Genomic DNA, 24,241 nt, shown 5'->3' with positions numbered 1-24,241 from the left:
TTCCAGGCCGTCTACATGCATTTCAGCTTTTACCCTGCAAGGAAGTAAATCTCTAGATAAATTTACAAGGGGAGCTCAGCACGTCCAAGGTCAACAGCTAATAAAGAGTAGAGATTAGAGCCCAGGGTCTCGCTGACTCTTGAACCAGAGTCCCTGGGCTACACCACACTGGCCGAGAAATGAGTAAGGTCCCAAGAACACAATCTCCAGTACTTGTCCTTCTGATCATTCAATCTTGAGTTCGCACCAGTGCCACAAAGCACGACACTGATTAAGAATGCTATTCAAACTCAAAAAATACTCTCTAAGTCCCTGGGCTATTTCAGGCACCAGGCTGTGTGCCATGGGTTGTGGGTTTTATAATCACCCAACTGCGGGAGTTCTTGATGAAATACCCAAAAGGTCAGACCATAAACAGACCAAAGTCAGAGAGGAAAACTCTTCCATTTTCCAAGACAGCAGCACCCCATAGCCTGTGGGGAAAGATCATTGGATAATTCTGAAATTTATGTCTCCAACACATCCACACTTTTTCTCCACTATTTCTTCCCCCTGAACTATTTCAGTATCTCCCCACATCTTCATCTGCACCCTGCATCCTGTTGTTTACAAATGAGGAGCATTCTCTCTCTCTCTCTCTCTCTCTCTCTCTCTCACACACACACACACACACAAATCCACTTGCTTAAAAAGTCTCCGGTTTCCTACATGACTTAGGAGGAATATAAAAGTCTTTTTAAAAAATCTTGGATCCTTAGAAGTTCAACCAGATTTCAATATGAATAAATTAGTCTCAAAAAAGATATACGTAGTAGTGAAACCTGGAATATTAAGATAATTTCAAAAAAGTTTCAAATAGTCATAAGATACTACTAAAACTTACACGTTTACTAGGGTTTTAGCCTTCAGAAATTATGATTTGAAAAGCCATACACTTTTTCTACCAGTATTCTCTATAAACAGTGAATCATAGAACAATGGGAAAATATTCCTGTTTGAATAGGTGCCGCCTGAAATGGCCCCAAATGTCCAGACCAATGCAGAGTCCCCCCTTCATCAGTATGAAACAAGAGTGGAAACGACCTGGGTTTATGGTCAACACAAAAGTCTATTATAAAGCATTTTTAGACCTTTGATTTTACTGGTTAGAATGAACATACAAATAATATCTGGGACCCAAACAGGAAAATACACCCGCCTGCTCAAGCAAATTCTTAATTTTCTCTGCAGAGATTTTCCCCATAAGGTAATTTTGAATGAACCCCGCTTTCACCCTGAAGGGAAGTAATTCTGAAGGAAGATCATTGCTCCGAAGACTCAGGCTTCCTTTCCTAACACGAGGACCTTCGCAGCCTCTGGGAGGCCCACTCACTTGTTTACAGCCTTTCCATACTGTGCCTGGAATTACCTTTCATTATTGAAAAAAAAAAAAAAACAGGCCAGAGAAGAGCAGCATGGGAAAGAAGAATTTTAAAACTTTCTAGAATGGTTGTAAGAGCATCAGATTGACTGTATTTCTAAAAAGCAGGTTTTAAATAACTGGGCTTTGTTTCCAAGGGAATTAACAGACTAATTTGAGGGGAAACTCACTGTCACGCATGCAGGGGGACTAGGGTCTCTAGTGTTTAGAACTTCTGTGTTTACTCTCCTTATATGAAGTGCCTTATTCCTGCCCAGTCAGACACATGTCTTATTTTTTTAAGTCACGAATTGATGGTTTTCAACTTTAACTCAATGTCAAGCCATTTACAGAAGGACTTGTATTTCTCAAAATGTAGTCACTTAAATTTCTAAAATATAAAATGTATAAGCAGTGTTTTAAAAAGAGAGCCTAAATCGAGGAAGGCCAGTGAAACACTGATTAGACTGCTGATCTTTTTGTAGCTAATGACTCACCCGGGGCTGGGCAGCCTGTTCCCTCTCCCAGACTAACGCCCGGAAGGACAAAGGGAAATCCCAGCAGCACTTGCCGTGCCAGGCACTGTGATGAGCTGCTCTTAGAGTCACCCTCTTCCAGCCGCAGCATCACTCATCACACCACCTGCAGCTTCAATTAAGTCAGTGCCCCCCACACACACCCCTATCGATAAGTGACCACGGTCAGCTCAGACGAGGAAATGTAAATAGAGTAACAACAGGGAAGTTTCCCCACAACCAAGGAGTCTGACCCATTTTTAGCTCGCACAACCTCAGTTTGTGGTACACGGTCGAACCATGAAGTGAAAATTCATACCATACTCATGAAACATTAGAATCGCCCATGGAAAAGAACGCCATGTTTACTGATATGTGAATAGTTCACGGCACGCCCAGCTAACGTTGCATGGTCATGCACAGCTCTACGCATGTCCCAAAGTGTGGTGCCAGATGGATGTCATATGTAAACCAAGGCCTCAAACGCTGTGCACTTGGGGGGTGGGAGTCTGGGGGGGAGGAGATGGGAGTCTGGGGGAGGATTGGAAAAACAACCATGAAACTCACCTCCCCGCCTCAAAAGTGAACCATGCAGCGTCCCGCCCGTACCGCCGCAGAGCGCTCAGCGGCCAAGAGACGAGTCTGACTCTGGGATTCTGGACGTCCCAAAGACAGATGTGCTCATATGTAATCTGCAAGGCACATTCGCCATGGACATCTAAGTTAGGAGATGGCATCAAATACACATTGAATCTCTCTGGGAGAAAAACAAAAGGTTAGTCTACAATCCCCAGGAATAAAAGGTCAAAGACAATGTAGGAACACAGAGGCATTTCAACACAATTCAAGCTCATGGTCTAGCTTTTGACTGAACACTCAAAAAAAGATAAACCTTCCTCCTAAGTTAACAGTCCCGGAAAATGATTTTTTTAAAATGAAGACCATATTAAATCACATAATAATGAGACAGTCTGCCTGTCAACACACACTACACACTATTTAAATGAGCAAAGAGCATTTTCAGGCTTTTTCAATTTGCATAATAAAAACATGTGTATGCCAATAAAAGGCTGAGCAAGGAAACCATTAAAAACATTTTTTCCCTGCCAAGTACATATTAATTACACCCACATTTCTGTGTTCACGACAGATGCAGGTGTGAAATAATTGTCATCTGGTTTAACGATGTTAAAGTTATATTGATCAACTTGTAATTTTCATAACTAGGTGAATGAAACTATATCCCAAATTATTTAAATAAACCTTGACACTAATACCATGCATATAATAGACCTACAGTTTGAAAAAATTCCAATGGATAATTTGAACTCGTTTTAACACTGAGCTGTCTTCAGCAAAACACTGGGAAGAAATACTCATTTGCATGTTGGGGTGACTGTTAAAATTTAACTAAGATTATTCTAAATATAGCTCTTGGTTCATTACTGCAACCAAATTTTCATTTCTACAGGTACGATCATGGTATTTCTGTTATATTTTTAGAAAGCTCATTAATTTAAGATTACAGAGGCAAAAATCTTTACGTGAAATATGAACAGAAATATTATTATTATGGCAAACACATTTTCACCTACCTGTCATTATGGTAGATTGCGTACATCTGACAAAATAGTGTGGTGCTAATAACATTAATGTAATTCTCAATTAATTACTTTCTAGCAGCAAAGATATCATTAGAATTTCCCATAGGTTTTAGTTGAATTCGGTACATAGGAGACTGTGTTTGTGAAATGTATTCATGCATGCATTATTCAAATTTTCTAAGTTATTTCAAACTGCCTCTAACCAAATATTTGCTGGGACAAGTAAGAAAGACTGTCACCGTTAATTAAAAAGTAAGAGAGGCCATGACCAGTTTATTTGCATAATAGTTCTTTTACAACCGCCTTGCTCACGAATGACATCAGTCACCGTGGTGAGAGTGAACATTTCTATTACTATTACTTGAAATTATGCAAATTGACATTGTGAAGTGCCTTACAAGACATAGCTGAGTTTCAGAATCATCCCTGGTACTTCTCTACCAGAGGTATTCTTACTCCCATTTGTCAGAAGGGGAAACCGAAGCACAGAAAATTGGTACAGGAAAGGTAACTCCCCGGCACAGCCAATCCGTGAATTCAGTATGTAGCACCGTCAGAATGCAGCTTCGCAAACTCAAATTTGTGAAAATACGTGCTGATCAGAGCACTCTAAATTTAAAAAAAGAAATCGAAGCCTGTTGTGTTTTCCTCTTTATGTGCATCTGTCTGTGAGATACTTGGGTGCGTCCCCAAAGTCGGGGTGCTTTCTGACTTAGGGACCCAGCACTGGGCTGTCTGACCTTGACACATGACCTCCTCCCTGCAGCTCCACTTCCTAGTCTGCCAAGAGGCTCCTGCGAAGGAGCACACACTTCTGGGTCTCCGTCAATAACACTTCCGTGATGGTGGCTGATGGCCGATAGGGGGCGTGCGAAATAGTCCCAGACTGCGCATGTGTCTTGAAGACACCACTCCCAATGCCAGGGAAGGATGTTTTTTCCCGACAAGTGGAGTGCGTACCCAGGGAGGTCAGCGTCATTCTGCCTCTGCCATGTTCCCAGCTGAGCCGGGTGCCCCAGGGCCCCGTGGATCAAGTCAACAGGCGACAGAAGAACTAGGGGATCCGATCTGCCTCAGCTATTTGGAGACAAGGAAGCGATTCTCACCTCGTCTCACACTGCAAACCAACACTGACTTTTGCTGAAGTGTTCATGAATATTTTGGTCATTATTACATAAAATGATTTATTCCTGGGCTGAACGTTGAGCTCATAGAGTTGGCTCAAGTGTTTCGGTAGAAACGCAAAAAAAAAAAAAAAATCACAGACTTAGGTGGGTTTATACTTGATGAAATATTCATAAAGTTCAGATTCTATTAAAAGCACTGGAAGGCTTTCAATGAAAATTTTAAGTGGAAAAAGTGAGACGTAAACCCATGACACAGTAAAATCTGTGCATTCTACATAAGGGCCCAAACGTGTAGTCTGGAATCAAACACTACCGACTAGAACTAGAGAAAGATCTTTAGCTCTTTTAAGCTTCAGTTTCCTCATCTGTGAAATGGGAAAGTAATAATACCTTGTTCACAGGGCTGCTGAGAAAATGAAATAATCAAATGCATCTTCTGCAGACACAGGCATAGAGCAGGCTCCCCCCAAATTCTAGCTGATGTTATTAATGCAGATATAGTCATAGTATGCATCTAAAACATATAAAGAAATAAAATACACTGAAATATTAACACTGGCTGTAGGTGAAACAAAAGGTTATGTTTGCTTCTACACACATATTGTTTTACAACTTGAAGCATTCTGCATAATGAAGCTATCTCATGTTTTATTATACAGGGACAAAACGGGTGTGTAAAAGAGCAAAGGAGAAAATTTTCTCTACCTACCACTCTGCTCTCTCTCAACCCCAGTAGCCAGCAAGTCGGGCTCTCCCAGGCTGATGTCATTGATCCGCGTTCCTACGCACTCCACCTGGAGCACTTTGCACCATTCATCAGCCTCGAGATCTGCAGAAAGGTCCACAAGACGAGCCTGTGAGCCCAGCGCCCGCGTCAACGCTGGAAGCCAGCACCCTCCCTGCGTCCCACAAACCTGATTCACAAGCAAAGGTCTTGGAGGTGTCGTCACTGAAATAAATCCCTACGGCGTGTTTCTTGGTGCTTTTCGGCAATCGAGCCACGTTCTTCACGTTGTTGAGTTCTGTGACCTGAAAAAGTGGACAACGGCAGGTTTGAGCGCGTTCCCCGAATGAGCGCTTCCCGTCCACACCCCCAGACTCCGGGCGGACACACACAGCAGGGGGACGCGGCTGAACGGGAAAGCGTGGGTCCCTTCCGTGTCATCCTTAATACAACTCCGACAGCTCCTGTACTTCGGAGGCCTGCGATGCGGCAAGGCTCGCCGTCACAGAGGCAGAAAGCTTGTTCTAGCTGTTTCATTTACTTGTTTACCTGCCAAAGACTGTCCCTTCTCCATGGCTCTCATGTCTGTCTACATCATGGCGAACGGCCTTTCAAATACTCGCACTGGTGAGGAAATACCCCACTGGCCCGGACTGAAAACCCGTCCAGTTCATAACTAAATTACCTCGCGGTTTGCCAGCCATAGGGGGGGTGTCAGGCCTCTCAAAAACGCCCCCCACTCAGCGTTCCAGTCCTAGACCCGACACAGAGGGCTGGTCTGTGAAGTGTGCGCCCGCTCTTGGACGTCCCAGCTTCCCAGGGACCAGGCAACCTCTATTTAGAGGCAGAGAACTCTGCATCGGTAACACCTTGTTCCTACGAGCAGGGAAAGGCTGCCCATTGGATGCTGTCTCCTTCCTCTCTCCCAGCACTTCTTGGTTCCTTTTACAAACACCTCCCCTCCCACGTGGGATTCTGCTCATTGTGTTTCCAAAATGGCTGTGTCTCCTCTGGGTGTAGCTGGGTCCCCCGCTGTTGCGGTCGAGGGGTCTGAGAACTGGCACTCCTGCCTGACAAAAGGTTTCTGTGGCTTCGGGTAGAGTAGTTACAAGGTGGATAACTCTTCCCCACCCACAAGTTTCGCCTCCCCTTCCAAGAGCTCCTTGGTGTTATAGGAAAGAATGTGCCTGCCATCCATCTTTGCCTGCAGTCATGGGGACCACTTCTTCCACCTATGGCTCTGAATTCAATAAATGTCTGGCTCCAGCAGTAGGCGAGGAGCTAAATAAATACCCTCCTAAACACTAATGAGCAGACTAACCTCATTCGTTTGTTTCCTTGCTTTTTTTTTTTACCTCCACTGACTCTCTTTATAATGTAAATGCAGATTTCTTAGCATAAAAATCATAAAAGTTGCTATAGACCGAATGTTTGTGCCTCTCCCCTGATCCACAGGTGAAATCCTACCCAACCCCCCAGCTAAGGGGATGGTGTTAAGGGGTGGGGCCTTGGGGAGGTGCTTAGGTCATGGGGGTGGGGCCCTCCTGAATCGGATTAGTGCCCTTAAAAGAGACCCTGAGAGCTCCCTGGTCCCTCCTGCCTTGTGAGGACACAGCAAGAAGCTGCAGTCTATGAAACAGAAAGCAAGTTCTCACCAGACACTGAAGATGGCAGTGCCTTGACCTTGGACTTTCCAGCCTCCAAAACTATAAGAAATAACTTCTATTGTTTATAAACTACCCAGTTATGGCATTCTGTTACAGCAGCACAAATGGACTGGGACTGTGGTCCCCAAGCTTTTGGCACCAGGGACCGGTTTTTTCCCCCACAGGGGGGAGGGGGTTGGGAAAGGGGGCAGAGCTCAGGCGAGCTTCCCTCTCGGCCTGGTTCCTAATAGGCCACAGGCAGGTACCACCAGTCCACGGCCCAGGGGTTGGGGACCCCTGGACTGAGACACCAGTGTTCCCCCAAAGCTCGCCAAGCCAGTCTCTCTGGTGGTGCAACACTACCTGTCTTACTCTCCAACTACATCAGGTACCTGAGAGTTCATGGGATAAAACTGTTTATATTTGATTTACATTTGTGCCGTTGCCCCCACACAAGCCTCTCTCATTCTGCCCCAGCTACTTGCCGGTCTTTCCACTCCCATCTTAAACCCACTGTGAACACAAGATCCAGATGGACTGTTTGAAGCTCACATCTGAGTTGAGCATTTCTATGCAAAAAACACTTCAACGACCTCCCATGGCACTTGGGGCAAAAGCCCAATCCTCAGAATGACCATCAAGTCTTTCTTTTTCTTTCTTTCTTTTTCTTTCTTTCTTTTCTTTCTTTCTTTCTTTCTTTCTTTCTTTCTTTCTTTCTTTCTTTCTTTCTTTCTTTCTTTCTTTCTTTTCTTTCTTTCTCTCTTTCTCTCTTTCTCTCTCTCTCTTTCTCTCTTTCTTTCTTTCCCAGAAGGATCCACCACCCACCCAGCACAGAGCCTTCCCCACTCCCTCCTGACTTTGCTCCCACTCACCTCACAGGACTTAGTTTAAACCTCGGTTCCTGCAGAGCCCTAAAAACAACCCCACCCCACTCTCGGCTGTTCTCAGTCTGCAGGCTGTATCATCCAGTGATATATTTTCCCTGAGCCCGCTGATGGCTGTACAGGGTATGGTTCAGTGCCTCTCTAGCCTGTACAATGAAAGTCCCACGGGCCAGGGACAGAGTAGGTTTGGCTCATCACTGTGTCCCCTGAATCTAACACACAGCTTGCGGCAGAGCAGAAACTCTATCAACAGGTGTGGACTTGCACAAAAGAACACACCCACCCACAGACGTACTTGCCAGGGTGCTTCTCCAAAGTGAATGCCTCCCCCTCCTGCCTCTTTTTTCCAGGGAAACTCCTTCCCCTTTGAGGTTGGCTTCCTCTGGGAAACCTGCCCTGACCTTCATGTGAATTAATTGTTCTTCTCTTTCTGCTTCCATGTGTGATCCGATGTTGTGATTAATCTATTTATCTCTCCAGCTTGCAGGTAGAGTCACCTATCAGCAGTGACTTACTGATGGACTCAATCGATAAAAAACAGTCATATGAGAGCCGACCCGTGCAAAAGCGTGCACCACACGCAACGCTCTGTGCTCAGGCTATTCTTGTACGGTATGCCTCATCTGATCTGCACAAAACCCTGTTGGAAAGATAGTATTATCAATATTTTCAAGATGAAGAAATGGAGGCTGAGAAAGGACAAAGGCAGGTGCCCAAGTTCACAGCTAAAAAATGGCAGAAACAAGTGCCAAATGAGGCAATGTAACCCTGATTCCTATGCTGTTTGGCTGCCTGAATGAAATGCTAATGACCGACTTGAAAAACATCCAGCACAGAGAATCTTCATCCCCGAAAGCTATCTCCTGTTTGAGGGCCTCTTTCTTTTCCCAGGGTAGGGGTGGATTAGGACATGGGTGCCCCAGGCTGCAGGCTGACCCCCTACAGAGTCCCTATACAAGAGTGGTCTATCCTCGTCTGAAACATGGCGACTCCCAAATGTGTCATGACGTTACACATCCCTTAAGGGCCAACAGAAAAGAGTAAGTCACCTGAAAGAGTAGGGAAATGTAGGAAGAACTTCGTGAGTCAGAACACAATTACCCATCTTGGAAACTGGTTCAGATAATAGCAACCTGGCACCCCGTGCAGTGGTGGGGGGCGGGACCAAGTGTTCCCAGATCTGGCAGGGTTCTGTTTCCCAGGTGGAAGGTTCTAAAGCAACAGTGTCTGTCCCTAACTAAGAGCTACACCTGGGTGAGCACCTGTGCGCACACACCTGCAGCCACCCCCACAGACATGCATACTCCTCACCTGACAATGACCCCCACCTGTGCTAGCCCATGAGCCTTCCTCAAAGCACATGGTGAAGGGGTCGTTACGAGGACTAGCATTTGCAGACATATTTACAAGTCACATAGGACTTTCATAAGACGTGTGTATTTCCACCATCTCTCCAGTTGGTAAATAAGAAAACCAAGGCAGGACTTTTCTTTAATATTCCTTTTACGAAGATATAATGTGTACCTAAAGCATCACTCTTAAAGCAAACACAGATTTTTATGCAGTCTCAGATTCTCATTGACTAGGAATAGTGCTTTTAGTGGGGACTACATAAGGGCACTTGACCATGGGAAGTCCCAAAGTGACTATGGGACCCCAGTACCACCTCAAAGGGTTGAACCCTCAGGGCCAAAAGCATGTACCATAGTAACTCTTTCAATTCACCTTCTACTTGAATTTCACGGCTTTTCTTTATGCCTCAGATCAGCCAGACATTATTTCCTGTCAAGTTCAAAACTTTTTAGGGAAACTCCCTCCTGGGTCTCTGTGGTTGGCGATTTTCATTTTCTCCCACTATGCGTACACTCTACGCGTACGACGATGTCTTTGTCTGCAGATTCACAAACTCAGTGCAAAAACTTCTTCAAGGTATTACAGCACCAAGGAGGGGACTACTTAAATACCACTGTTCTAGAACCACGTTCCTTCTTCAGGAATCTCCCTGGCATTCACTCATTCATTCATTCATTCATTCATTAAGTGTGTGGTTCAAAAAAACAACTCAGGGGACAAGCAAAGGGCCTACAGGCCACGGAGTCACCCAAACAACTCTCATTTGCTTGGCAGAAGCAGGACAGCAGGTGTCAATAGAAACTCGGTCAAGGTTTGGTTCCCACCTCATGTCCCAGAGGACACTTCTGCACAGGACCTTTAAGGATTTTCTCCCCTTCTTTGCCTGTTTCACAATTCTTTTTCCTAAGAAAGACCATGAAGACAAATTTCAAGTTTCATGTCCAAAATCTAAAATGTGTCTGAGAATTATGATTTCATGGACAAAGGACTGGTTCTAAGAAAGGTCTTAGGTGACCTCTGGTTACACACGCTTGTTATTAACGGAAGGGTTCTGATAGTTAGCCATAAATAAAAAAGCCATGCTGTTATATAAATGGTATCTAGACAGAGTTTTAAATATTCTCACTGACCCTTTCGTATAACCTCCATTCTAAGGCAAGAGCAGACAAAGAAGCAAAATAAGTTTGGTTTGTTGTCTGGGCTGCTAGCTGCTGGTACTGTAAAAAATAAATCTGTGATCCTTCACTGTGTAACTTTCCTTTTTCTTTTCCAAGGTCTATTTAAGCTTAGTCAATCCAGCTATATCACCAAACAACACCAGAAACAATCTGTACCGTTTACTGAAAATGTCAATATTCGAAGCATTGAAATACATGATTTTATCCAGAAATTGGTGGTATACTCTCCAAAACCCATTGTTAGCTTCAGGCTCAATCTGATTTTGTACATCCTGGGCCAGTTCAAGCCTTGGGCTAATTGGAAAGTCATGGAACATCGTGGCTCCTAGAAAAATCCACTGATAGTAAGATCACGAATACTAAATAGGAAGTTCTGTGATGCGCGAGGTACGAACATGAGGTCGGAAGAGATTAGGGGAAGAGAAGAACCGGCAAGAATTCATTCTCTCTCTAGAATCTGGGATTATTTAAAGTCAGACCAAAGGCAGATTCTGCGCCTCACAGCAACCTTTCCCTCCTTCTCTAGATTGAATCATTTGTTCACGGTCGTCCATGCCCTCAGCCCTCGTGACTCTTTCCCCATGACTTTGGACTTGGTCACGCAACTCGCTTTGGCCAACAGAATGGGAGCTGGCACGCCGCGTCTGTGAACTGAAGTGCGTGTGTAATCAGGTCAGCTCCTCTCTCCCTGAGCGTCCACCTTCCACCCTCCCTGCATCCCCCTCTGCCTTCCTGGATCTCTGAATGTGCAGGCAGATGGATCCCAACCGAATCGGACAAACCCAGCTGGGCTCAGTACACTCACATCCAACCCAGGTCCCTCATGTAACAAGGGCAGGGGGTAAAAACCAGGTCCTGTACTCTAATAAGATGTTGCCATTGTTGCCACAGCAGACGTTGGCTGACACACGCTCTGTTTTATTTCCTTTTGAGTGAAAACTGAGAGTTTTCATCGAATTTTTTTTCTCAAATCCCGCTATGTACCAACACTGCTTCCAGCATCAAGGAGACCAGCTTTCCTAGCCAAATACAAAAGAACACACTAGAACACTGGTTATCAGTTTTATTTGAGCAGTTGAATCGTTTTGTTTTGTTTTGTTTTAACTTTTCAAAGGAAATCATACAGTGTCTCATTAAACTGAATTAGAGCCAATCTCATTAAATGAGGGAACCGGTCCCACCCACCCCTTTGCTCAACAGTAATAGATATAAATCCATTTCTCTGGAAGGAAGCACATGCACTTCCATCAACTACAGAATGTTGGATGGTTACAATATGGTCCTGAATCCTCAGGGTGCTGCTGTAGCATACCTGGTACTGTTATTAATCCCGTTACAAGGATGAATAGTGAGAATGAGAGAAGAAACCATTATAATTTCACAGAGTGCAGGGATGGGCGGAGCCACGCTTAAAACTAGAACTTCTGGATTTCTCTCTGTGTATATTTTTCCTAATACTACACTCCATGACATGTGCTCCTTAAAATATGTGTCTATGTGTTTTTTAGTAAAAATACTAAAAAAAATGAATGAATAAATGACTGGGTGAATAAGGGGACAAATGAAGAGAAGTAAAAATGTCAGTGATTGTGGAGACAAACACATCAAAGATATTGCTGCCCATTGTAAACCACATCTTTAAAGGTGAAAGAGAGGGGGAAATAAGGAAGGCAAATCTTAGTTCCTAAGTAAAAATAAAGTAGTCAACTCAAAAAAATAAAAGATCATCTGAACTAAAACCATCTTTTCTACTTGGACCTTTAAATGTTGAAGAGCCCTGGCTGGTGTGGCTCAGTGGATTGAGTGCCAGCCTGCAAACGAAAAGGCTGCAGGTTCAATTCCCAGTCAGGGTACATGCCTGGGTTGCAGGCCAGGTCCCCAGGTGGGAGTGTGCAAGAGGCAACGGATTGATGTTTCTCTCACACATGATATGTCTCTTCCTCTCTCTCACTTCCCCTCTCTCTAAAAAATAAATAAATAAAATCTTTTAAAAATGTCGAAGAAGATCCAGCTTTCCACAAAGTATCTGCTTTTATCTGGGTACACGTGGCACTGTGGTTTATACCCAGAATTCTGCTCTAGTGAAATTCTGCTTGGGACACCCAGCACAGGAATCTAAATATCAGATAGTCGGGGTCAAGAACATACAGTGAAGGACAGAAATCTCAAGGCTACAGGCCAGAACCCTTGACCTGTGTACACACCTGTGTAGCCACCACCCAGATGGACAAAGGAGACATTTCGGTCAAAACCACCACTCAGTGGGTCAGTACCACCCACAGATAAATCCACTACTCCGACCTTCATCACCATTGGTTACTCCCGCCTTTATACAAACCTTCGTATAAATGGAATCATATTGTATGTATTCTTCTGTGTCTGGACTCCTTCACCCAACCCATGGTTGTAAGATTCATATTTAATACGTCTTGGCATCTGAGCAGCAAGTATACAACTGTGTGGGTGACCACATTTTCATTAAACTCTGTGTTTGCTTTCACGGAGATAAATCTCTCGCAGAAAAACGTATTGCCTGGTTTTAAGAAATATATTGTTGGAGTATAATACTATCCAATCTAAGCCACTGTCTTTTAATACAGGGGTTCAGTCAACTGAAATTAATTTTTAGATTGACATTTTTGACAATTATTTCAGTCTTCTTTTATTCTGATTCCTTTATTCTTCATTTTTTTAAGCAAAAACTTTGGATTTTCTTTTTTTTCCCCCTCCCTCTGCTTGTTGCTCCAGGAGCTTTGAGTTTGTCCTTTTCCTTTCCATGACCTTTCTTTTCCTTTTATTTTGAAGATTCTCAAACAGAAAAGCTGGAGGTATAATACTGTACTGCACCATTTTACATAAGGGACTTGTGCGGATTTCAGTATCTGGGGGGGGTGGGGTCCTGGCACAAATCTGCGGAGGGACAGTGGTACAACGTGCACCAAGCACCTAGGACAGACCATTAGGAACATTTTGCCAACTTTATTTTATCTGCTTCCTCTCTCTAAGCATATACACACGTGAGCACTGGCATGTGTCCATGCTTACGTGCCTACGCATTTGGTTTTAGTTGAATTACTGGAAAGAAAATTGCAGGCATAGACACAGCTTCTGCAAACATTGCTCACAAAGAACAAGGTTCTTAATATTGCAGTGTCATTTTTCAGAGCTAACAGGGAAGAATTCCGTGTGTCATCTCATGTCCATCCCCTGTTCAAAGTTCCCCAAAAGTCCCCACGTGGCTTTCCAAGCTGGGCCCACACCCTCCGCAGTCACCGATCCAGAGTCCAATGATGATGCAGACATTGCATGTCTTCTTGTATCTGAGCCACTTTGAACTTGGATGGGCCCCCACCTCTTGCAAATGGCACTACCATTTCGAGAAGATGACGTCGGTCAACTGTTCCACGTTCCAGATGTTTGCTTTCCCACGGTGCCCTTAACTTTTCTATTCCCAGCACTTCTTCTGAGGTGGAATTTTCTAGGAAAGGCTTGGTGAGATTCGGGTAACATTTTTGTTAAGAACCCTTTGTCAGAGAACCCGAGGGCTTCACACTGCCTCATTTCAGAAGGCTCATCGTGTCTGAACGTCCCTGTATGAGTGAGGCTCTGTCGGATCCCTGGGAGGTGGCCGCCATTTCTCTCCATCACAAAGTAGCAGTTCTTCTATTGGTTTTTCGATGATAGTCTGGTGTCCTGTGAATACCCTGTTCCCCAGCCATCTTTCAGGGAAATGTCTCAGCATCCAGGGAAGACTCTTTCCTGCAAAGTACTAATCTTTTTAATCCCATTGGTTTGTCGCCCTGAGCCCAAACAAGCATGATTGACAGATTCAAGATAAATACAAGATACTTTCACTGCTCCCGCCCATACTGCTTTTTACGGAAATAATCTGGAAACACAGATCACAGATATTACTAGAACCACTATTATTTTGCACTACTTCAAAATGTGTAGCTACAGCATGGAATCAGGCGAGCAGGTCAACTTTATAGAATTTACTGTCTGTTTAGCTGGTGTAAGTGCCCACCATACACCCATATGCATTCCGCCATCCTTGTCCTTGGTTTTAACATGGATCTGTCCATCGGTGAGCTGTTGTGGACAACTGAGCAGCTCACCCGAGAAGGAAGCCATGTCACTGTGACTGCATTACCATCAGTCCCTTCACGGCCATGTCGGCAGGGACAGCCAGGTAGCTGTTATCACTGCAAGTTCTAACTAGTTGGTTAGGATCTGAAGAACACCATGCCCAGGTGAATCTGGGGGTCCATTTAAGTTATACTTCTGGAGCCTGTGGAGAAGGGTTATTGGCGACTCTTTGCTTCTGAAGCTTTTGGGAAGCACCTGCATAGCATCTTACCGGGGCCTCCCAACCCTCCCCCTTGCAGCGAGACAGCGTCCCTCGCACAGAGACTAGAGGCAGACGGGGACGGTTGGCCCTTCCCAGACCAACATGGAGAGGACAGAAGGCCACTTGACTGGTGATGTGCTCTTGGCTTTGGCAGGTTGATCTGGTTGGATGGCCCTGCTTGAAAATCAATCTGAACAAACTTGGGTTCACTTTTCTCAAGACACATCACAGCCGTGCGTTCCTCCCACACACTCTGAGTTCCTCGGAGAGAAACGGGTTTCTCTCAACAGCTGGAAGAAAGAAATCTGCACACCGACATCTCCATACAGGTCCTGCTCATCAGCTGGACCGCTCTTTGGCAACTCTGGAGTGTTCCTACCCACCTCTCTGCAAATACAGCCTACTGAAATACTATTATCGGTCACTACACTGAAGGGACACCTCTCCTGAAATAAAGGCAGTGCCCAATTTATGGTTTCATCTTAAAAGCCAAAATGACGTCCATTTCCTTTATGTGGTCTCTTGGTCCCAGGAAGCAACATTTCTCTGTGTGTCCCCTTCTATTGTCTAGAAACACTCTTCCTCCAGCCACTGCCACGCTCAGCTGGTCACAGATTCGCCTCTCACTGACACCATCCCAGAGCATGTCCCGTGAAACGGCCGCATCCTCATCCCATACTTCTCACCTGCTTTAACTTTCTCCTTGGCACTGAGCAGTCACGCTGATGACAGACCGGATATTTACATATGGATTTCCTTCTTCTCCGTCCCTTCCCAGACTCTCTAGGGCCCAGAATGGCACCTCACACCACGCAGACCCTCAGTGAACTCATGTTACATGTTCTCCTGCATTGATAAGGAGGCCACAGCGCAGCAATGCCAGTCCGGTGCCCAGGGCTGGACAAATCCCAAACAGGAGCAGAGGCAGGATACAACTCCAGGCAGGCAGACTCTTACTTATGTGCCAGATGTGGGGTTCTGTGCACTTCATAGCAATCCCGTTATTTAGTTTTTCACATTTCTCATGACTGCTGCTTGTCTGTGCCCGCAGTACATGCAAGAATGCTGAGGCTTCCAGCGGTTCATTAGTTCCCGCAGCTGGCCAACAGGTGGACTGGGGTCAAACATAGGTAGCCTGACTACCCTCCACTGAACCACCAAATCAACCACCAGATGAACACACAGAAAAGGCGAGAGGCAGCCACTCCTGGGTCAGGCCTTGTTATTCCTCAGGTCCTTCATGAAGGACACTCAGGGGCTTGTGAGACTGAAAGACGAATTTCTAGGCAAAGGGAACCACAATGCACAACCATGGAACTGCAGTTTGTGAGATAAAACACAGAGCAGGTGAGCCAGGACCAGCTCCTAAAGGGCTAGCGCCACCACCGGGAGTCCAGTGTGACTCAGGAAGTCCAAGGAGCATACACTGAAGGGTTTTAAGCAGATAAATAAAAGGGCCACATCTGTGTTTTAGAAAGACTTTTTTATAGAGCAAGTGGTTCGCAACCTGGGACATATTTCCGCACCCCTCTCCTCTGCACAGGTAATAGTAGCAATGTCTAGAGACAGGCTAGGTTGTCACAACTGGGAGTGCTACTGGAATCCACTGGATAGGGGCCAGAGATGCTGCTAAACATCCTGTGGTGCACAGGACAGCCCCCCACAATCAAAATGTTAATAGCGTTGGGGTTGAGAATCCCGGATCCAATAAAAATGGAGACTGGACAGGCCGATGCATTATGGAACTACAGAGTGACTGTGACGTGGAATTGATGATAGTGGCGCCCCCTGGAGTTAAGCAGTGAACAGCTGGCTTGGCCATCCATGGTGGCCTTAACCTTGGGGAGGATTGGGAACCTGATCTGAGGACAGAGATGAGGTCTAGAGGCCAGCAGACAACCAGGCAGTTGGTGGATTGCGACTACAGCCTGGGTTGCAACTGGAGGAATAGAAAGACAGAGAGAGATTTAAGAGTTACTTAATTACTATGCAGTTCCTGGTTTCTAGTTTTCTGATTATCAAAAATACCAAGTCTTATGACTTCATCAAAGAAAAAATATTCAACACTCTCCAAAATTTCTGATAAATCTTTAAGTATGCCATCCAATTAGGAACACCCAAATAAGGACCGTCAAATTATTTTGGCTGTTTAAAGCCATATTCCAGATGTCTTATTCATCATAAGTGATAATATTAATTGACATAAATGTTTAACAGCCAGTGATTAACAAAGCAGCCATACTTTAAAACTTTAATTTGCTATCGATATAGTTCTGCATTAACAACTCAGAAAACAATTACAAATTACACAATTCAATTTTCTAAATGGATTATTTTGTAACTAGATAGAGAGACTGTTAAATTTCCTCTGGTGTACCAAGAGAAGATTAAGACAATCAAATTTTTTAAAAAATACATTCCCTTGAGTAACTGGTACATTCCTGTCAGAATTATGCAATTAGTAGGCATTGTGGGGGAATTTTAAGTATGTTTCTGGTGTGCTGCAAAGTCAAAATCCACTTAAGGAAACAAGGATTGGATTTCCAAGTTTTCTCCTTCTTTTGCTTATAGTAACATACAGATGATGATTTATTTATATTTACACAGTGAAAATGAGACCGCTACCTAAAAAGGCAATTTGCTGTCTTGCTTTTTTTGTAGGCTGTATCCTAATTATTTGCCTCTTATGGGACTGAATGAATTAAGTGAGCAATTCGCTTTGTATATGCAAATTGCAAAGCTTTGAGGAAGCTTCCAATTGCTTTATTCTTTGTTTTTAAATAAAGCCATTACCCTGCTGAAAATGAGGACGCACAAGCCCCTTTAACTTTTGTAGGTTGTCTTTGAAAATAAAAGTAATATGAAAGCAATCTATGTAGGGGTCCATAATGTTTCCTCAAGTAATAAAATAAATAATCAATGACACTATTCTTACTAGTATTGTTTTTGTTGCAACACTTGTTTTTTATGTTATTCTGTGTTGAAATCTCAGAGTACTCACAAATGCCCTAATAAGCATTTCTGTTAAAATTTCCAGAAGATTTCTTACATTGTGCTCCAGAGCTTTAAATGTTTCCATATTGTCTTTCCCAAGAACACTAGTACCACTGGTTTTAAGACACAGTGCCAGCAAGCAGGGACAGGCAAATGAGACACACTCAGGTCTCCTCGCCAGTTGTCACCACAAAACATTCCTCTTCATGAGCCCCCCCTCAGGACCCCGGACCCAGCAGTCTGAGCAAATCTTTTATAAAGGATTTCTTAAGAAAGAACCAGTCTAGACAGTGACATCCCAACCCCCAGATAGATGGTTCCATTCTTTCCCAAAATATCCACATGCCCTTGGTCACTTAAAATAAACTGGACTAGTGCCTGTCTGAGTCACAAATTTGAACTGTCTCCCTTAAGAGTGGGTCTTTATTTGCCCATGTGAAGTAACTTACATCATCCATTCATTGTGTCTTCCTTAAAAATAAAAAGCCACACACACCAAAAAAAACCCCAGCAGCATTTAAACTGAAAAGTCTGCACCTGAAATTTATGCAGAGAATGGAATCTGGGGCAAAGGGGACTTTCCTAAGCCGTCGCTGGGGGTGTGATTTTGTGTCACCTTTCTGGATACAATTTGGTAGTAGTTACAAAAAAATTTAAAGTGTAGGGATAAAAGCCTCCAATCTCACTTCTCAGGCTTTTTCTTCCAAAAAAGATGAACACGGACACATACAGACAGATGCACACGTTTTTCACTGTAATAAAATGTGTGTTAACAAAGAACTGGAAACATTTTGCCTACTGATTTGGGTATTTTTTAACAGGTGAAGGTGTATGCCAATGTTAAAGGTCACTCTAGAACTGCTACATTAATGAGGTGTCATCAATACACCACTAATTATTGACTTAGACTTACAGTCAAAGAGTGAGCGAAGGGGACTGGTGTAATCACCGTGGCCATTCAATGTATCTCAGGAACCACGACACTTTGACTCTGAACGGAACTGCTACCCAAAGTCACAGAACTCCAGACTCACCCCCAGTGCCCTGGGGACGTCTGTAATTATGCTCTCCTTAAATAAGTACATACAGTATGTAATGAATTTCTCCATTCTTGCTCTAAAAATAGTTCTCTAGATGGGAGAGACCACGTTTTCATTTGTACAGACGGAGAAAACAGTCTGAAAATGTGCATCGGCCTGACGCCATTGTTTTCCTGAGAACGGGGACCAGGGTCATGATCTTCTCTCATTTTAGTCCAACACGCTTCAGAGCATGTCTGATGTTTGCAAATCAAAGGATAAGAAGAGTGAAGAGCAAAACAAAAAAAGAAAAAAAGAGAGAGAAAGGAACCTGCAAAATATTTTAAAGGAAGGTGAACGGATGTCCATTCTTTGTTGACAGAAGCCTTGACCCGCAGCTCGCTGGGCCAACCACAATCCGTGATGTCTCTCAGAGTAGAACAACTACTGAGTGATTTTTCACTAACTTGGGAAAAAAAACTCTTTTTCTTTTGGAATCATTTAAAGAGAGCTTCTGTGAGGACTTGGATTACATTCAAATGTTTCCACACAAATATAAAATAATGCAGAACAAGACTGAGAGATTTATGCTCTTAAGAAATTCATGTAAGAAATAACTGTAAATGAAGGAGGACATATTTGCAATCAATGAACTTTGCCGGTGAAGTTTGCTTTTGTCTTGTTCTTACTTTGCTACTCTGTGTGTGTGTTTCTTATAAATATAACTAAGTCAAACAAACTTACACACTAGTGACAGAATAAAAGGATTACATTTTCATAAACCTTTAAAAACCTGAGTCTCTTCCCAAAAGGCAAGGGAAACCAACCATTTCAGATGACTGGTCAAATAAGGGAGGGATTGAAAAAATAATTTAAACTAGATGGTTGCTTTAATCACATTATAGGTCAAAAATGACTTATACAAGTCAAGTACTTAACCCAAAAGGCTTTCAATTTAATCCAAATTAAATGAAACAATTAGGTATAAACTCAGCAAAATGTGCACAGGATGTGGAGACTGAATATTACAAATGCTGATGCAAGAACTCAAGGAAGGACTCAAATGAACGGAATATCACGCCACGTCCAGGAACTGAGAAACTCAGCAGAGAAAACATGTCACTTTCCCCACGATGTGATCCATAGGTTTACTGCAGTTCTCTTAAAAAATCCTAATAAGTTTATCGTAGAATCTTATAGGAAGGCACTAGTAGAGCTAAAACAAAGTTTTAAAAAAAGAATAAAGTGGAGAAAATCATTCTACCAACTATTAAGGATTATATCTGCAACAGACAAAATAATAACATTAGTAGAGATATTAGATACAGACCTCAATGGAAAAGAAGAGAGAATCTAGGGATAGGCCCATGCTAAAATATGCAAATGATTCTTGACAAAAGCAATTCAATGGGGAAAGAAAACTCAACAAATGGCATTGGAGTGATTACACAGCCATCAGTAAAAAGAATGAAACTCAATCCACATCTCACACCTTACACAAAAAATGAAACGCAAAATGATCATGGACTTAAACGCAACACTTAAAAACCATAAAACATTTAAAAGCTTTCAAACCACAAAACTGGGAGAAAATGTTCAGAATCCAAGGCAGGGCAAAGCATGCTGAGACTTGACACCAAAAGTGTGACCCATGGGAGTATAAATCCCCAAAAGAGACCACATCAAAATTCAAACTTTTTTCCCAAAAAGACCCTGTTAAAAGAATGAAAAGATAAGCTAGGGAATGGGAGAAAATGTGTACAGCCACAAAAAACACTAGTTCTTAAACTTTATTTAAAAACCTGTCAAACACGATAGTAAAAAGAAAAAAATCTGGTTAAAAAAATGGGTCAAACCCTAACAGTAGAACTCCCTAGAGCCTCTATAAATTACCACGGATTAGGATCCCCAGAAATGGGATGGAAAAGCTGCCGTTCCCAAACTCTGACCACAGAACCCTAGTCTTCCCAGAATTCCCCTTTGCCGCACTCGCTCGTGCTCGTGCTCATGCTCACGCTTGTTTTGGGAAACAGTAGGTTTGAGTAACTGCTGGATTCATCCCGCTGGCCCAAGGCGAATCGAACCCTGAAATGATGATGGAGGAGCCACAAAGTGAGTGGCCTTGGAGGTCACCTTGACACAGAAGGTAAACCGTGTGCAGGATGCGCAGAGCAGCAAAGCCAGGATTAGAGAGCAGCTCTCCTGCATCTGGGCCCAGCACGCCCCCTTCCGGTGATTGCAAACACCTTCGATTTCCTGAATGAAAACAGTGGGCTTGTGCTTAACCGGAAGGGACTGTGCAGGTCACGTCACTGAACGGGTAACACAGCTGCGATTGCAGTCCATCACATCCATGGGCATCTCCGCCAGCCAGCCAGCCGCGAGCGCTTGGGGGCGCTTCATGCAGGAGGCGAAGAAATAAAAAATGACTTGTTCTGTGTGTGCATTATTCATGTACTTTATTTTCCAGTGTGTACACGAGAGCACTGCTGGCTACATGGGCCCTGAGGAAGGCACCGACTTTCAAAATTCTACAGCCAGGTTCTTGTTTTTAACACTTCTACAAAGGATCAGATAGGCAAAACTGGCATTTTTTTCCTTAATAATATCTTTAAAAAATGAAATGAAAGAAGCACTGTATTCTCATAACGGCTACAGATTCCCTACAGGACAGATATGTCCACTGAAGTCACGCCACCAAACAGCATAAGGTACAAGCCCTCATTTATTTTGGAAATGGCTTTATCTGTGGTCAAACACACTCTGAAATCTGGTCACGGCATGCTACTTACAACCTCAGGGTTTTATTATCAAGATTCATAAATTACACAGCATTTAGATTTTAAAAATGCATATCTCAAGAGTTACTCCCGCTTTTTGTGTGCCCCAAGAGATTAACACGAAATGTATCAGATCTAAAAGAATAAGAAGGATGAATGGGCTACAGGAACTCATCAAGGGCTTGGAGGCTTAATGTAGATAATTCTTCCGTTCTCATGCTTTGAACTTTGGTTAATGATTATTAGAGATGAAAGAGAATTGGCTTACCATGTTCCTCAAAGATTTACATATTAAATTCCACAGCCAGGAGGGAGAAGTCAGAAACAGGGCAAGTTTGTCCTCCATCTCCCCTTGCTTGGTTCATGTTCAAGGGGGATCTTTCAATACACTTGGACTTCCTTGGAGTCCGTCCCCAGAAAACTTCCCAATCCTGGATTTTTCTGCCCCCATCCTCACTCCCCCATTTCCTCCAAACCAAAAACTCCTTTTCCTGGCTTTACATGTCTCAGGTACAGATTTTCTCTGGCAAGCTAAGCAGAAGTTTGAAACAAAGATATCCATATGTATTCCATGTCTTCTACTGATAATATTCATTGCAGCCCAATGAATACCATAAAAAGTGCATACTATGTGTTAGGTACTAATAACTAATACAGAACCACACCTACACCCCTCGTCTGCCCTAAAAAAATCTCCGCCCTTAGGGGCCTTACCGTATGGCGGTCCTGGAGCAAACACGATTAAGAAACAACCGAGTAAATACCTAAGTGTAAAAGAGGAAAGTAAAGGGAGTTGGGGTGGGGGAGGTGGCAAAGGGTTCCATTTAAAATAATGGGGTCAAGAAATGGCTTCACTTTGTGAGAAAAACTTAAGCAATGACTTGAGCAAAGGAAGGAAATGACCTATGGGAGTATTTTTCCAGACAGGATTCCAAGGAAAGAGTTAAAACAAGTCCAAAGTAGGATGTAGTCGACAGACCCTGTGGGAAGCCCGGAGCCCAGGGTGTCTGTAGCCTAGTGAAGACAATTTGGGAAACGACCCAGATTAAGTGAAACAGGCCACGGGGAGTGAAATCATGTGTGTGTGGTGTCCACTACAAGGACCCGGCTGAGGGCTGAGAGCTGGACTATCACCGTGTGATGGACACAGGATGTGACGGAGTCTGCAGGGCTGAGAACTGGGCAGCCTGGGGGCCTGGCCCACAGCAGTAGCAGCCAAGGTTTCAAGAAGTGTTCAGAGTCTCTACGCCTACTGAACACAGAGCCAACACCATCGGCTGGGGGACTGGGTTTGTGAGTTTCTGTAAAGTATTCCTTGCTTGTCCTCTTCCCTCAAGTACGTATAGGTCTGCAGGTAAAGCCTATTTCTTCACTTTTCTACTTTCTGAAAGGTAGGTGAAGGGGACAGTAAAGAATCAGGTATTTCCAGATGTATGTGGGATTCTACCGAAACAAGAAAGTGCCATGCACAAGGACCAGACAGAACAAGAGACTGCTATAAAAAAATTGCCATAGTAACTTATTGTATAAACGAAGGTGTCAACATGGGTCCTTAATAAGATGCTGCAAAGTCACCACTGTTGGAGAATTTGCATGAAAGGAGAGATTATCCACTTTCCCTCACTTAGCCACGTTTCTGTGCTCCTGGGTCTACCAGTTGTACATAAATGGCAAGTAGCCCCCTGGTAAATTCTCACCAAATGCAGGTAAGAATCTTCAGTATGGAAAACCCAAAACAATGAAAATGTTCTATCATGACCATAAGCATGGTCCCTCCATAGTCAAAAGAGTAGTATTTTCCCAATACAGGAATAGCCAGAGACTTGGGAAAAGAGGTGTTACCCATGGCCTTTCCCACATTTTCATGAAAATAGAAAATACATGGGCTGCCCAATAACAAAGACCATGAAAACACTACCATATAGAGGGAGAGATGTGGCTAATCTGTGGATCCAATTAGTAAGTACACCTTGTATTGACCTGAACTGTCTACTCTTGAATGATGCCTGGTAACACACAATGACTATTTTTAGTGAGGAAACTGGAAATCTGAATGAAACTTAGTCGTCAAATTTAGAGAAATAAACTAAGTGGTACTCCCGCCTCCTCCACCAATCCCCCGTTTTCCAGCTTCCTCCCAGCCCCCACTCCAGCCTCCTCTTGCCAAGCTCTGCGTGAAGATCTATTTTGCACCTGGGCACTGTGCTAGGTTCCACGTGATCCAGTCCTTATCCTCTAGGGGCTTTGATGTTGGAATAGGGTCTACTGTGCAACTTGAAAACTTACAAAACAACACAGTAAGTTCTTACACTAGAGATTGGAAAACAACAAATAGTAGGATACCACTAACATGACTTTACATTAGGCAATTATTATGATTATATTTTGCATTTTTAACTATTGCTCAAGTACAGTTGCCTCCATTTTACCCCCACCACTCTCTCCCTGCCCTGCCTTCCATCCATCCCCCCTTTGGCTTTGTCCATGCGTCCTTTATACATGTTCCTTGACAATACTTTCCCCTGTTATCACCCTCCCCGTCCCCTCTCATTACTGTCAGTTTGTTCTTTATCTCAGTGTCTCTGGCTCTATTTTGCTTGCTTATTTGTTTTGTTGATTAGGTTCCACTCATAGGTGAGTTCATATGGTGTTTGTCTGTCACTTATT

The 24,241-nt window shown here is 43.6% G+C and overlaps 1 protein-coding gene across 5 annotated transcripts in view; it reads right to left on the bottom strand.

Moving 5' to 3' along the window:
- Window positions 1–24,241, bottom strand: part of DOK5 (docking protein 5) — a 224,556-nt gene that overhangs the window by 140,338 nt on the left and 59,977 nt on the right. For all 5 annotated transcript variants that reach the window (XM_053671366.1, XM_053671367.1, XM_037133681.2 and 2 more), the window contains exons 3-5: window positions 5,560–5,674; window positions 5,355–5,474; window positions 2,482–2,671 (exon numbers count right to left, since the gene is read on the bottom strand). In XM_053671366.1, coding sequence (XP_053527341.1) covers window positions 2,482–2,671; window positions 5,355–5,474; window positions 5,560–5,674 — 425 coding nt within the window. The remainder of the gene's footprint in view (window positions 1–2,481; window positions 2,672–5,354; window positions 5,475–5,559; window positions 5,675–24,241) is intronic.

The sequence above is a fragment of the Artibeus jamaicensis genome, unplaced genomic scaffold (assembly GCF_021234435.1).
Source record: "Artibeus jamaicensis isolate MK-2021 breed Jamaican fruit bat unplaced genomic scaffold, CSHL_Jam_final contig_685, whole genome shotgun sequence".
Taxonomy (NCBI): Eukaryota; Metazoa; Chordata; class Mammalia; order Chiroptera; family Phyllostomidae; genus Artibeus; species Artibeus jamaicensis.
This window is presented reverse-complemented; position numbering and strand designations above follow the sequence as displayed.